Source organism: Hyperolius riggenbachi, chromosome 3 (genome assembly GCF_040937935.1).
Source record: "Hyperolius riggenbachi isolate aHypRig1 chromosome 3, aHypRig1.pri, whole genome shotgun sequence".
Classification (NCBI taxonomy): domain Eukaryota; kingdom Metazoa; phylum Chordata; class Amphibia; order Anura; family Hyperoliidae; genus Hyperolius; species Hyperolius riggenbachi.
The window spans coordinates 456157199-456173683 of record NC_090648.1 but is presented as its reverse complement, the minus strand read 5'-3'; the positions used below and the strand labels follow the sequence as shown (position 1 = coordinate 456173683).

Sequence of the window (16485 nt, the reverse complement as noted above, 5' to 3'; positions counted from 1 at the left end):
AGATGGTCAACGAGATGGAAATAATTCTGCATTGATGCTGATTTATGCAAATGTATGCACTCCCTTTGCTGATGAAATCAAATAATTTGATATGTTGTTAAAATTTGGTTTGGTGACTACAAATTAAAGGGTAACTGAGACGGATGAAAAGTAAAGTTTTATACATACCTGGGGCTTCCTCCAGTCCCCTTCAGGCTAATCAGTCCCTCGCTGTCCTCCACCACCCGGATCTTCTGCTATGAGTCTTGGTAATTCAGCCAGTCAGCGCTGTCTGGCCGCATGCCGCTCCCACAGCCAGGAACATTCTGCACATGCGCAATAGTGCTGCACAGGTGTAGTATGCTCCTGGCTGCGGAGTGTGTGCATGCGCACTACGCCCGACTGGCTCAAGTACCTGGACTCATAGCAGAAGATCCAGGTGGTGGAGGAGGACAACGAGGGACTGATTATCCTGAAGGCGGTTTTAGTCTAAAGGGAATAAATATAGTAGTCTACATATCCTTCTCAATTCAGTTGTCTTGTAAAATTCCTAAGCGTTGGCAGTTAAGAGACGAATTTCATGTTACATACTTTTAATCAACAAAATTGTAATAAGCAAATTAGAGGAGTCGGAGTCGAGGAGTCGGTGGATTTTTGGACCGACTCCACAGCCCTGAGAACTACGATTGCCTTTTTAGAAAATCGGAAACACATTCAGTATGAATGCGTTCCCACGATCCCAAGTGTAACTGTACTGCACTTGCAATCCCAAGCCTATTCAAAAACACAACAGAACGATGCCAGTGTGAAAGGGCCCTTAGTCATCCGTGGCAAAGGAATACTGGGTAACAAAAACAGCTATAGACGTCCGTTGTAGGTGGAAGTAGTCGTGTTCTCAAGGCGGTGTGCCAGTTGCGGTAGAAGAGAGTAATTCGATGCAGCGCGGTTAAAAGTAAAATGGCCCTAAGAGGTATGCGGCTGCAACTCAGCACAGTGTTCCTGGTGCACCGATCACTCACCGGGTCCAGGCAAGGTGATGTAGGACTGGCTGGAGAGCTGCAGCGTCTTCGCACATTTCGTTTCTTGGTTCATTTTCACCATGGCTAAATGCAAGGAGGAACCAATCACAACACAGAAACATCACCAGAGGCAATAACAAGCATCAAGACAAAGTTCTGTCAATATCCACATCCAAATAAATGGTGGACGTTAAACTGTTACCACTAGTAAAAAAAAAAAATCAAACGACAATAGTTAGAATTCCAGGTTGGGTAGGTACTGTCTACATGGACCATATGGAAACAGCCAATTGACCACGTGGGGCAACACATTCAGGCGAGATGGAAACACCCAATCATTACACTGACCACCTGGGGCAACACATTCAGGCGACATGGAAACAGCCAATCATTACACTGACCACATGGGGCAACACATTCAGGCGACATGGAAACAGCCAATCATTACACTGACCACCTGGGGCAACACATTCAGGCGACATGGAAACAGCCAATCATTACACTGACCACATGGGGCAACACATTCAGGCGACATGGAAACAGCCAATCATTACACTGACCACATGGAGCAACACATTTAGTCGAGATGGAAACAGCCAATCATTACACTGACCACATGGAGCAACACATTCAGGCGACATGGAAACAGCCAATCATTACACTGACCACATGGAGCAACACATTTAGGCGACATGGAAACAGCCAATCATTACACTGACCACATGGAGCAACACATTCAGGCGACATGGAAACAGCCAATCATTACACTGACCACATGGGGTAACACATACAGTGACATGGAAACAGCCAATCATTACACTGACCACATGGAGCAACACATTCAGGCGACATGGAAACAGCCAATCATTACACTGACCACATGGAGCAACACATTCAGGCGACATGGAAACAGCCAATCATTACACTGACCACATGGGGTAACACATACAGTGACATGGAAACAGCCAATCATTACACTGACCACATGGGGTGACACATACAGGCGACATGGAAACAGCCAATCATTACACCGACCACAAAGGAGAACACAGGCAGGCGACATGGAAACAGCCAATCATTACACTGACAAGACAGCCAATGGCTTTTCCTGTGGCCCCATATATGGTCAGTGTAGTACTGTCACACACAGGTAAGAGTGTGTATAAAGCACACAGACAGTACAATCTGCAGGTCACACCAGTTAGATGACATGACAAGGGGAATTCGTAGAAAACCACAGGGATAGGGTAAAGTGAGGGAAGTTTAGTTCAGGGTTGCTAATGTACACAAGAATATTAAACTGCCCTTATTACAAGCTTGCTAGAAAAGGAGTATCAGTATCCGAATACCTTACCATGAACAGATAGGAACGTGCCCATGGGAACACAGGCCAACATGACAGAGCAGTCATTGCACAGGGGGTGAGTATAATGAAGTCTGTACACGCCACTACTGCCGCGCCAACCCTCTGGCATGGAAGCTCTCTTTCCTCCATCGTGCTGGGGAGAAAAATAAATACTGCAGTAAAAAAAAAAAATCACCTGGACTAGGACAGCAAATAGCAGGTCCCATACCCCTCACACTATATAGTAGCTTGCAAAAGTATTTGGCCCCCTTGAATTTTTCCACATTTTGTCATATTACTGCCACAAACGTGAATCAATTTTATTGGAATTCCACAAGAAAGACCAATACAAAGTGGTGTACACGTGAGAAGTGGAATGAAAATCATACATGATTCCAAACATTTTTTACAAATAAATAACTGCAAAGTGGGGTGTGCGCAATTAATCAGCCCCCTTTGGTCTGAGTGCAGTCAGTTGCCCATAGACATTGCCTGATGAGTGCTAATGACTAAATAGAGTGCACCTGTGTGTAATCTAATGTCAGTACAAATACAGCTGCTCTGTGACGGCCTCAGAGGTTGTCTAAGAGAATTTCGGGAGCAACAACACCATGAAGTCCAAAGAACACACCAGACAGGTCAGGGATAAAGTTATTGAGACATTTAGAGCAGGCTTAGGCTACAAAAAGGTTTCCAAAGCCTTGAACATCCCACGGAGCACTGTTCAAGCGATCATTCAGAAATGGAAGGAGTATGGCACAACTGTAAACCTACCAAGACAAGGCCGTCCACCTAAACTCACAGGCCGAACAAGGAGAGCGCTGATCAGAAATGCAGTCAAGAGGCCCATGGTGACTCTGGACGAGCTGCAGAGATCTACAGCTCAGGTTGGGGAATCTGTCCATAGGACAACTATTAGTCGTGCACTGCACAAAGTTGGCCTTTATGGAAGAGTGGCAAGAAGAAAGCCATTGTTAACAGAAAAGCATAAGAAGTCCCGTTTGCAGTTTTCCACAAGCCATGTGGGGGACACAGCAAACGTGTGGAAGAAGGTGCTCTGGTCAGATGAGACCAAAATGGAACTTTTTGGCCAAAATGCAAAAACCGCTATGTGTGGCGGAAAACTAACACTGCACATCACTCTGAACACACCATCCCCACTGTCAAATATGGTGGTGGCAGCATCATGCTCTGGGGGTGCTTCTCTTCAGCAGGGACAGGAAAGCTGGTCAGTTGATGGGAAGATGGATGGAGCCAAATACAGGGCAAACTTGGAAGAAAACCTCTTGCAGTCTGCAAAAGCCAGGGCAACAATGGAATGGTTTAAAACAAAACATATCCATGTGTTAGAATGGCCCAGCCAAAGTCCAGATCTAAATCCAATCGAGAATCTGTGGCAAGATCTGAAAACTGCTGTTCACAAACGCTGTCCATCTAATCTGACTGAGCTGGAGCTGTTTTGCAAAGAAGAATGGGCAGGGGTTTCAGTCTCTAGATGTGCAAAGCTGGTAGAGACATAGCCTAAAAGATTGGCAGCTGTAATTGCAGCAAAAGGTGGTTCTACAAAGTATTGACTCAGGGGGCTGAATAATTATGCACACCCCACTTTGCAGTTATTTATTTGTAAAAAATGTTTGGAATCATGTATGATGTTCGTTCCACTTCTCACATGTACACCACTTTGTATTGGTTTTTCATGTGGAATTCCAATAAAATTGATTCACGTTTGTGGCAGTAATGTGACAAAATGTGGAAAACTTCAAGGGGGCCGAATACTTTTGCAAGCCACTGTAATTCTCATAGATTCAAAGTCAATGAAAATTACCCTACCCAGCAACCTTGCGCTTTATAAATATGATTTGTGCACAAAGCCTGATCGTTTCACCTAAACAAATAAGCATCTTGGGCCTTGATTGCCGTAGTGCTGGTAAAACTGCTGAGTGCTCCCTACATGCAAGCGGAGTACTGCACGTTGCGTTAGGCTGGGCCCACACTAGGCACGGTTGCAGGACATACCCTGCGGTCTGCGATTCTGACGGTCCGTGATCCTGGCAAAGCTGTACGGAAACAGATCCATGTTGCCCTTTTGCAGCATACATTTTTGATCTATTTGCGTTTATTGGGGGGGGGGGGGGGGGGGGGGGGGCAAAAAACAGATGGAGGGGGTAACAGGCAGGTCGGGGGTGGCAGCAGCGAGGGTGTCCCCCCCCCCCCCCTCCCTCGGGTCCCGTCCCCGCTCCCCCTTCCAGCTAGTTTCAATAATTTAAAATGAATCTAATCAAATGTACCAAGTGGTGAGCGGGGAACTTACTTTCTTGAGTCCCACCGCTGCCGCGTCACTACCTGCAATGCCGCCCTCTGTTGTTCATTGGACGGCATTACAGGAAGTGATGCGGCAGCAATGGGACGCAAGGAAGTAAGTTCCCCGCTTGCTAGATTTCATTAGATTAATCTTAAAATTATTGAAACTAGCTGGAATGGGGACCCAGGTGAGGGGGTGGGGCACCTCCCCCTCCACACCGATTGCTGTCCCCCCTCCACACCGATTGCTGTCCCCCCTGTCCTGGCTGCTTCCCCCTCTAGCATGGCTGCCCCCTCTCTCCCTACAGGCTGGGACTCAGAAAACGGATCCGTTTCTGTGTGCACAGCTGCCTGTGTAGAGAGGGATCCGTTTTCCTATTGCCTGCCACTACCCCTGCGTGTATCAGGATCCATATGCGTTGTGGTAAAATGCAAAAAATCTGGACCTTCCGTTCAGGTTTAGAAAACGTGTCCCCGCAAATGCATATGGATCTGTTTTTTGTTTGGGTGAAGACAGCTGCTATTTTTAACATTGCTATCCGTGGCTCCAGTTTTCATCAGGTTTTAAAAACGGAGCCATGGGTAGGTTACCGGACCTAGTGTGAACTAGCCCTAAGTGCAACTCGCAGTACATTGGTAAAGTGCATTACACAACTAATGTAACACACATTACCAATGTACCGCGGGGTCACCCTAATTGTGCATCACGCACTACCCTGCTGGCGTTACTACTGGTAATGGCCGGGTGCTGGGAGCGCATGCCAGTTTTACCAGTACTAAGTAAATCAAGGCCAAAAAGAGGTATTGAACTATCATTTTTTTCAAAGGCTACTTCAGATACCTGCTAAGTCACTAGAGCTAAGAACAGGGCTGTGGAGTCGGTACAAAAATCATCCAACTCCTCAATTTATGAAACAGACTCCAACTGCAGGTACCCAAAATTGCTCCGACTCCTCAACTAAGACTCCACAGCCCTGGCTAAGAAGGGGTGGATAAGGTAACATTACATTAGATGCATACTTACCTAAATAAATCGGGTTTTCTTCTAGGCTCCACCTGATATAACTGGCCTCTCCTTGCATTCTATTTCTGACACCAGTAAATAACAGCTGCTGAATGAACTTAAAGAGAAACTCCGACCAAGAATTGAACTTTATCCCAATCAGTAGCTGATACCCCCCTTTACATGAGAAATCTATTCCTTTTCACAAACAGACCATCAGGGGGCGGTGTATGGCTGATATTGTGTGGAAACCCCTACCACAAAGAAATTCTGAGTACGTACTCTTGGCAGTTTCCTGTCTGTGAACCCTGTTGCATTGTGGGAAATAGCTGTTTACAGCTGTTTCCAACTGCCAAAACAGCAAGCAGCAGCTACATGACTTGCCAGCAGTAAAAATGTCACCATGTGATAAATGTCAGAATATAAATCAGGGATTTAAAGTATTTTACAATGGGCAAACCCAGACTAAATCATTTATACATAATTATTGTAAAAATACCGCTCAGCCCCGCTGGGCCGTTTTTGATAATTTTTTTTTTTTTAAACACGCAGCAAGCACTTTGCTTGCTGCGTGTTTACACCGATCGCCGTCCGATGCGCCGCTACCCGCCGCATTATAGCCCCCCCCCGAGACCTTGTGCGCAGCCTGGCCAATCAGTGCCAGGCAGCGCTGAGGGGTGGATCGGGACTCCCGATGACATCACGACGTCGATGACGTCATCACGATCGTCACCATGGAAAGGGGGAAGCCCTAAAGGGAATCCCGTTCAGAACGGGATTTCCGGATGGGCTTGATTGCCGGCGGCGATCGGAAGGGTGGGAGGGAGGCCGCAGGGAGGGGGGAATCATGTAGCTAGCGCTAGGCTAGCTACATAATTTAAAAAAAACAAAACACAAAAAAATAGTGCTGCGCCACCACCCTGGCGCATTTAATAGAACACCAGGGTGGTTAAGTGGTGTCCGGTCTACTGGCAAAGCATGATGGGAGCTAAGTATATGGAAAGCGGCGCTTTGTTCCTCATGAGCGCAAAAACTCCACCCAGTGTTGTGACTAATTTTCAGCCAGCAGGAAATGCAGGGCATCTTGTTGGCTGCACAAACACTCCATCCTCCTACATGGCATCATTTGGAAGAAGAGCAGGACTTTGACCTGACAGATAATTGATCTGTATGTAACTGGCCTAATGCTGGGGATACACGGTACGTTTCTGTACCGTGTATCGACCAGCTGATCCGGCCAGCTGATAATATTCAGCTGGCCCGATCATGCCGCTCGACCCGCGCCCGCTCGATCCCCGCTGGCGGACAATGGCAGGGAATCGAGCAGCTGATTAGGAAGCGCCTGCGGGGACAAGCGGTAATCGATCCGCGCGCATGCCAGATCGACCCGTGTATTCCCGGCATTATTCTATGTAAAATGTGTATCAATACATTCCGGACCTGTCGAGGTCTAAAAAGACTCCTATTAGACCTACCGGTAATGGAGTTTCTGATTGTCATCCGGGACAACCTGAGATCCGGTCCCGCCCAGGATCTGTGGAAACACACCAACAAGAAGTTTAAAAGCCCCCGCCCACCCTCCATCCTCAGTGCGTCTGAAAGTAAACATAGACTAGAAACACCAAGATGAAGGAAAAACTAGACACCTGAAGGTGACTATTAAGATAATACCCTGTGCTCCTGAAACTAACAGAGAAAGGTGCGAGACAGGAGAAGGGAAGGGTTCTAGATGTTTGTCCCGGATGACAATCAGAAACTCCATTACCGGTAGGTCTAATAGGAGTCTTTCTCTAATTGTCATCCGGGACAACCTGAGAGATAGGCAAGAAGTCTTAACAAGACAAACATCTCACCTAGGGAGGGACCACTGCCTGGAGCACCTTTCTGCCAAACGATTGGTCCTGCTGAGATAACACATCCACTCTGTAGTGTTTGATGAAAGTAGATGCACTCGACCAGGTTGCTGCTTGACAAATCTGTTGAATGGTAGCTCCTGCCCTTTCTGCCCATGATGTGGATAAAGATCGGGTTGAGTGGGCTTTAATGTTAGGAGGTAAGGGACAATTACTACTCTCATAGGCTAAAGCTATCATCTGTCTAATCCATCTTGCGATGGTTTGTCTGGATGCCTGCTGGCCCCTATTCTTACCTGCAAATAAAACCAACAGGTTGCTAGACTTCCTAAATTCTCTTGATCTGGCAAGATAGGTTAGTAAGGAACGTCTGACGTCTAAACAATGGAACCCCTCTTCTCTGGACCCCACAGGTTCAGTACAAAAAGAGGGAAGGATAATCTCTTGAGACCTGTGGAACTCTGAAGACATTTTTGGGAGATAGGCCGGATCTAACCTGAGTCTAATACTGTCAGGACAGATAATTAGGAAAGGATCCTTGATGGAAAGAGCTTGTAAGTCACCTAAGCGCCTAGCCGATGTGATTGCAATGAGAAAAGTTATTTTAAGTGTCAAAAATTTAATATCAATATCTTCAATAGGCTCAAAAGGGTTTTTCATAAGACTATTCAGGACTAGAGACAAATCCCATTGTGGAAAAATCTTTTGCTTCACCGGAGTTGATCTCTGCAAAGCTTTGAAGAAATTTCTGAACAATTCTTCCTGAGCTAAATGCCTGTCTAGCAGAATGGATAGAGCTGAACACTGTACCTTAAGAGTACTTGGTGCCAGCTTCATGTCAAACCCGTCCTGGAGGAAATCCAGAACTGAGCTTGATAGCGTATGGTTCTTGTTATGAGCCTCACACCATGATAAATAAACTTTCCAAACCTTACGGTAAATCTTCTGCGTTATCGGTTTCCTGCATTTCATCAATGTTTCGATCACTTTTTCCGAAAGACCCTTCTGTCTAAGAATTACCCTTTCAGGATCCAGGCTGCCAGATTGAATAATTGTGGCTTGGGGTGCGAGAGCGGCCCCTGAATCAAAAGATCTGGACGAAGTGGCAGAGGAAATTGAGGTTCCACTGACATCTTCAACATTGTTGCATACCATGGTCTTTTTGGCCATTGGGGAGCTATTAGAATTAATCTCACTTTTTCCTTTTGAAGTTTTCCTAGTACCTGAGGAAGAAGCACAGTTGGAGGGAAAGCATAGCAAAGCTTGAACCTCCATGGGAGACTGAGTGCATCCAACCCCAGAGACTTCTGGCATCTGTGTAGCGAGAAAAAATTCGCTACTTTTGCGTTCATAGGGGATGCGAAGAGGTCTATCTCCGGGATCCCGAATCTTTCTGTTATCAGTTGAAAAACTTCTGGATGAAGTTCCCATTCTGTTTGATTCACCTCCTGACGACTCAAGAAGTCCGCTTCCACATTGAGGATCCCCCTTATGTGGACCGCCGACAGCGATAGAACCCGAGGCTCTATCCAAACGAGAATCTCCGCGCAGAGAGACATGAGCTCGCTTGATCTCGTACCCCCCTGCTTTGAGAGATACGCCACCGTCGTGATATTGTCTGAAAAGACCTGAACGTGATTCTCTTCTATTAGAGACTGAAAAAATAGAAGAGCTCTCTGAACTGCCAGAAGCTCTCTGAAGTTGGATGACTTCCTGCTTATAGCCTGGGACCAATTTCCCTGGGCATGATTGCCCAAAGACGTTGCTCCCCAGCCCCAAGAACTTGCGTCTGTAAAAATCTTTATTGGATTGTTTTGCCTCCAGAATCTCCCCGTCTCCAGGTTCTGTCGGCTCAGCCACCATCTTAAGTCGACCCTGACTAAGTCTGGGATCGAAATTCGTAGATCCAAGGACTCCCTGGATCTGTCCCAATTCGAAAGAAGGAGAGACTGAAGCATTCTCCCGTGCGATTGAGCCCAAGTGACTGCCGGGATTGCTGTTGAAAATAGACCCAACACTCTCATAATCTGCCTGAGAGACGAAGTCTCTTGGTTGATTAAATTGTTTATTTCTGACTGTATCTTTATAATCTTTTCTGTCGGCAGGAAAATTTTCTTTTCTAACGAATTTATTTTGTAGCCTAGAAAAGTAATTTCCTGGGTCGGGTTTAGAGACGACTTGGCGTAATTCACAATCCAGCCCACCTGAACCAGAGTGTGGATCACTATATCCCTGTGGGTTTTGGCTAGATCTTCTGTCTCCGCAAATATCAACAGATCGTCCAGGTAAGGGACAATCGAAATTCCCTGAAGCCTTAAACCCTTCATCACTTCTGCTAGCACCTTGGTGAACACTCGCGGAGCTGACGCTATTCCGAATGGAAGAGCTTGAAATTGGAAGTGACGAATGTGGGAGGGAGCTCTGATTGCGAATCTCAAAAATGTTTGATGTGCCGCAAAAATCGGAATGTGCAGGTAGGCGTCTTGAAGGTCTATTGAGACAAAAAATTCCTTGCCTTGCAATAGGGACCTTACTGAATATATACTCTCCATCCTGAATTTCTTGTACGTCAGAAACGGATTGAGAGATTTCAGGTTTAAAATAAACCTGAACTCCCCGTTGGCTTTCTTTACCAGAAATACGTGGGAGTAGTATCCCTGGAATACTTCTTCCTGGGGAACATGAATAATCACTCTTTTTTCAAGAAGTTTCTGAATTTCCAATTCCAAACCCTCGGCTTTCGCTCGATCCTTCGGAATTGGATTTACAAATCTCCTCTGCGGGGGCTTGACAGAGAATTGCAGGCGATAACCCTGACTTATAATTTGTAAAACAAACGGATTGGGATTCAATTTCTCCCATTCTAACTGAAAATAAAGAAGTCTGCCCCCTACTGGCAGAGAGTCATTTACCTGGTTTGGGGGGATCAGTCCTCCCGAGAGTAAATCCCCCTCTACCTCTCCCTTTCGGAAAGGACCATTTCCTCTGCACATTCCTGTTTTTGGTTGGCTCTGGCTCCTGTCTTTTAGGGACAAAAGGCCTTTTACCCTTAAAACTTTTCTTCTTATTTGGGAATTGTTTCCCCTTTTCGGCTGACCGGGAAAGTACTTCCTCTAAACCTGTGCCAAAAAGAAGATTACCTTCAAATGGAAGGGCACATAATTTGTTTTTGGATGTCTGGTCCCCTTCCCAGGTTTTCAACCACACTGCTCTCCTAGCCGAATTAATAAGTGCTGTCGTACGGGCTGATACGCGAATAAGTTCTGTAACTGCGTCGGCTAAAAAGGCTACCGCCTTAAGAACTACTGGAAGAGAGGCTGCATAATCTTTTAGTGGAACACCTTTAGAAATTTGTTCAATCAAATTGTCCATCCATATTCTAAGATTACGGGAAATGCAGGTGGCTGAAATACCTGGGATGAAACCAAACGCAGCAGATTCCCATGCTCTCCTGAGAAGTGAATCTACTTTCTTATCCATCACGTCTTTAAGGACCCCCGCATCCTCAAAGGATAAGTCCGAATCCTTGGAATATTTGGATAGGGACGCATCTAATTTAGGACATTTAGTCCATTTATCAATTTCTGCCTGAGAAAAAGGGAACTTTCTCTTTGCTGATTTTGGGATAAACAAGGGCCTCTCTGGATTTTGCCACTGGGATGTAATGATTTCCTGCAGAGTTTTATGGATAGGAAATACCTTACCCGTGGCCTGACCTAGACCAGAATAAACCTGATCCTGAGGGGTAAGTTCAGGAACTGCTTCCTTAATTTGCTCAGTAACATACACAGCCTTGAGCAATTCAGAAGACTCATCAGGAGAAAATAAAAATCTGGGAGTTTTAACTGTTTCCTCTCCCTCTGATCTGGGCTGCTCTCCTTCCTCCTGTGATATATTCTCTGATAAATCCTCCCCCTCCTCCTCTTCTCTATCTTCCTCTTCCTCCTCAACCCCTAAGATGTCGGGCAGATTTGAAGGCTGAGAGGGAGTAATATTGGAAGGACCTGGAAGAGGATCTATAGCAGGTGGCACAAAACTTTATTTAAATTTGTCTAAAGTTTCTTGCATGTTTTTATTTACTGATTCCATAACTCCTTTCAAAATATTAGAAGTTTCTGAAACCACAATAGCATCAGTGCAGGCCTGACATATATTCCTAGGGGTCTCTAGGGCAATTTTGGTGTTACATAAACCACATCTTTTATATTTAGGTGGTGCAGTAACTTTGGGCTCAGTCTTTGCCTGGAAAAAAAACACATGACAAGACATCCACTGAGATATGCCATATTGAGGGGATAAGTAAAAAACACATCCTCCACTGGAGGACTTACCACCCCAGACCCGGATTGCTGCACCTGGGAAGAGGATTTGGCCGCCGCATCTGCCTCCCGCTGTGTCGGCTGCTGCTGCGGCTGAGGTTGCGACATCCTCTCTGCTAGCGGTGCACTTGCGGAGACGCCAGGAGCACGCTCTCTCAACTTCCTGGCTCTCCGGATTCCGCCTCCTCCTTTAGCCGCGTGACCGATGCGTCACTTCCGCCTCTCTCCGATTGGCTGGATCGGCTGTCAGACCGGATGCGCCTTGCAGGGCCGGCGTCTGACGGAGGAAGGAAGGTATTCTGGTCACACTCCGCACGGAGACCAAATACCTGGCTGCAATATATTTTAGAGGAGGTCCGCGGCTAGCGTTACTTCTGTACGCCTCGCCACCGTCCTCTGCCTCCTCTGGGAAAAATACTCACCCTCTGGTGAGTACAAGAAAAATAACAAACGGGAGCTTGCTTCTTTAGGTGTTTCCGTCACGGAAACACAGATGAACTGAGGATGGAGGGTGGGCGGGGGCTTTTAAACTTCTTGTTGGTGTGTTTCCACAGATCCTGGGCGGGACCGGATCTCAGGTTGTCCCGGATGACAATTAGAGAAAGTAATCTAGCCCACCATGAGCGTCATTCAATTTATTTTTACCAATTCAGGGGTACATAAAGAGGACCTGTAGTGAAAACATAATGAATAAAATTTCTTACTTTTTACAATATTTGTATAGTAGATTATTTAGTCAGTGTTTGCCAAAAGCTTTCCCCTCCCCAGTTTACATTTTGAATCACTGGTGGTGACATCTTTAGTTCTGCAAGGTGATCTGTACGGAATGTTGGTTACTGAGAGTTCTAAGCACAGAGGGAGATATTGCAAGTCGTTATGGCAAACTCTATACCTGCATTTAAAGGGGGCTTAGATGCTTTCCTTGAGTTGAATGACATCCATGGCTACAATTACTAGGTAAGGCAGAATGATGTTGATCCAGTGATTTATCTGATTGCCATCTGGAGTCGGGAAGGAATTTTTCCCTTTTGGGGCTAATTGGACCATGCCTTGTAAGGGTTTTTTCGCCTTCCTCTGGATCAACAGGGATATGTGAGGGAGCAGGCTGGTGTTGTAATTTGTACTGGTTGAACTCGATGGACGTATGTCTTTTTTCAACCAAAATACCTATGTAACTATGTAACTATGCTTGCTTGGTAGTTGGAAAAAGCCATTATTTCCAACAATGCAATGCAGTCCAGACACCAAACTGTCAGGACCATGGTCATGACATCACACTGTGGGAGGGGTTTCACCACAATATCAGCCATAAACACTCCCCAATGATCTTCTGCTCAGTGACAGCCCCCCCGCTCCCTCACCTGTACGATGAAGCCAGTCTCTAGCATGAGCAGGTGTATGACCGTCACCAGGGCATCATTAGCAGAGTTGCAGCCAGCAGAGAGGTAGAGAGACTCCAGGGAATGCGGAATCCTCCCAGCTACAGACTCACAGATCAGCATCGGCTCTGACAGCCAGGCAGAGACTGTTTTTTCCTCAGCAATCTCCTCCACACCAGCTGCTGCTCCTTGACAGGAGCTAGGTCTGGGCTGCAAGAAAACAGAAATGCAGAAAGGATTTCAAATCTGTAACAGAATACAAGGCACCCTATTTACTAAGGGAGGCCTCTACATCTGACAATTTTTTCGCCTGTTCGACCATCAAATCTGGCAATCTTATCGAATCAGACAAAAAAAAAAAAAAATCTGATCATGCAGTAATACAAGTCTATGAGCACCGTAGGCAGTGTGCACGACGGGAGCGCGGTGTGACGTGGCGCGCATGCACGGACCAACAGGAATACCCAGCAGGAAGTACGTTACTAGCTGGGGGGCGGGCCTATGCATATGACCTGTTGCCGTACTTTGGCGCAGGGTCATAGGAAGCCTCTTTTCTGCGGTGCGATGTGGTGCGTGCTGGCCTTGCTGCAATCTATTTGCTACTCGTTTGAAAACAATTACCTTCTAAGCAGAGCCTATGAGATTAAAGGGATACTGTAGGGAGGGGGGGGGGGGAAATGAGTTGAAGTTACCCGGGGCTTCTAATGGTCCCCCGCAGACATCCTGTGCCCGTGCAGCCACTCCCCAATGCTCCGGCCCTGCCTCTGGTTCACTTCTGGAATTTCAGACTTTAAAAGTCTGAAAACCACTGCGCCTGCGTTGCCGTGTCCTCGCTCCCGCTGACGTCACCAGGAGCGTAGTGCGCAGGCCCAATGTGGTCTGTGCCTGCGCCGTGCGTTCCTGGTGACATCAGGGGGAGCGAGGACACGGCAACGCAGGCACAGTGGTTTTCAGACTTTAAAGTCTGAAATTCCAGAAGTGAACTGGAGGCGGGGCCGGAGCATCGGTGAGTGGCGGCGCGGGCACAGGATGTCTGCGGGGGACCATTAGAAGCCCTAAGTAAGTTCAACTCATTTTCCCCCAACCCCCCTACAGTATCCCTTTAATTAGCGTGTCCTGAGTTATATACATATGTGCATGCTCTATCATACTGTATAATTATAATGGTCAGGTATTTTATTCTGTGTAATACTAATTATTCAGAATTAATGAAAAACAGACAATGGGCTCAATTCACTAACTGGTGCTAACTTAGTTAGCACGCCTAAAGGGTTTGGGCGTGCTAAGGTGCTAAGCAGTTAGCACTACCAGAGATTGCGCACTATGTGGTGCGCCGAAAACATCACACCCTTCACGCGCTAATTCGCCTTCGCGTGAAACGTGGCCCCCAGTGCCCTGGAAACGTCGCACCCTGTGCGCCTAAAAGGTCGCATCCTATGCCCCTAAAAAGTTGCATGCTATTTACAGTAACATGCGACTTTTTAGGGGCATAGGTTGCGACCTTTTAGGCGCACAAGGTGCTATTGTGTCGATGGCATATTGAATTTGCGTATTTTTCCGCGTGATGTGATGTTTTACATGCGATGCAAAGTTTTACACGCGAAAATGGGCTTTTCACAGCCGTGCTAACAGTTAGCACTGGTTAGTGAATCAAGCCCAATGTGTTTTGTCCAAAAGATTAGCTCCGTCTCCCTGGCATTTGATTCAGATGTGTTGACACAGCAGTCAGCCTTGGACAGGTCTCTTAAAGCCAATGTTTTCATTTGAAAAACAGCTAAGAATGTGCAGGTTAAATAGAGACAGACCTGTCTGAATATTTTTTTAATTTTCAACATTAGGAATCCTATACATTGTATCAAAATATCTTTTTAAGTAACCATCAAGCAAGAAAATACTCAAAATAAATTTGCTAGTACTTTTTCACCAATTTTTGGGTACTTTTTCAATTGTAAAATGCTGAAAATTTAGTTTACAGAGAAGATGAAAACTATATCCTAGGAGGTAACTCAGGTGAAAAAAATAATTGCATATGGGCACCAGCCTCTCACACACATTCTCATAACTAAAAGCCTCTTGCTAAGCGCCCTGCCATACAAGCATCACCTGGAAAGCTCCAAAGAGGGGAAGATCGGGGTGATACCATAGGCCCAGCAGGATCCCATATGATTGGTAATTATAAATTGTACATAGTTACATAGTTATTCTGGTTGAAAAAAGACATACGTCCATCGAGTTCAACCAGTACAAAGTACAACACCAGCCTGCTCTCTCACATATCCCTGTTGATCCAGAGAAAGGCGAAAAAAACCCTTACAAGGCATGGTCCAATTAGCCCCAGAAGGGAAAAATTCCTTCCCGTCTCCAGATGGCAATCAGATAAAATCCCTGGATCAACATCATTAGGCATTACCTAGTAATTGTAGCCATGGAAGTCTTTCAACGCAAGGAAAGCATCTAAGCCCCCTTTAAATGCAGGTATAGAGTTTGCCATAACGACTTCCTGTGGCAATGCATTCCACATCTTAATCACTCTTACTGTAAAGAACCCTTTCCTAAATAAATGGCTAAAACGTTTTTCCTCCATGCGCAGATCATGTCCTCTAGTCCTTTGAGAAGGCCTAGGGACAAAAAGCTCATCTGCTAAGCTATTATATTGCCCTCTGATGTATTTATACATGTTAATTAGATCTCCTCTAAGGCGTCTTTTCTCTAGACTAAATAAACCCAGTTTATCTAACCTTTCTTGGTAAGCGAGACCTTCCATCCCACGTATCAATTTTGTAGCTCGTCTCTGCACCTGCTCTAAAACTGCAATATCTTTTTTGTAATGTGGTGCCCAGAACTGAATTCCATATTCCAGATGTGGCCTTACTAGAGAGTTAAACAGGGGCAATATTATGCTAGCATCTCGAGTTTTTATTTCCCTTTTAATGCATCCCAAAATTTTGTTAGCTTTAGCTGCAGCGGCTTGGCATTGAGTACGATTATTTAACTTGTTATCAATGAGTACTCCTAAGTCCTTCTCCAAGTTTGATGTCCCTAACTGTATCCCATTTATTTTGTATGGTGCTAGACCATTAGTACGTCCAAAATGCATGACTTTACATTTGTCAACATTGAATTTCATCTGCCATTTATGTGCCCATATAGCCATCCTATCCAGATCCTGTTGCAATATGACACTATCTTCCTGAGAGTTGATGATTCTGCACAATTTTGTATCATCTGCAAAAATAGCAACATTGCTTACTACGGCATCTACTAGGTCATTAATAAATAAATTTAAG

General features: G+C 45.8%; 1 protein-coding gene across 2 annotated transcripts in view; it reads right to left on the bottom strand.

Annotated features, from left to right (window-relative positions):
• Positions 1-16485, bottom strand: part of FBXO7 (F-box protein 7) — a 41028-nt gene that overhangs the window by 17161 nt on the left and 7382 nt on the right. For both annotated transcript variants that reach the window (XM_068277911.1, XM_068277912.1), the window contains exons 4-6: positions 13181-13408; positions 2353-2497; positions 999-1082 (exon numbers count right to left, since the gene is read on the bottom strand). In XM_068277911.1, coding sequence (XP_068134012.1) covers positions 999-1082; positions 2353-2497; positions 13181-13408 — 457 coding nt within the window. The remainder of the gene's footprint in view (positions 1-998; positions 1083-2352; positions 2498-13180; positions 13409-16485) is intronic.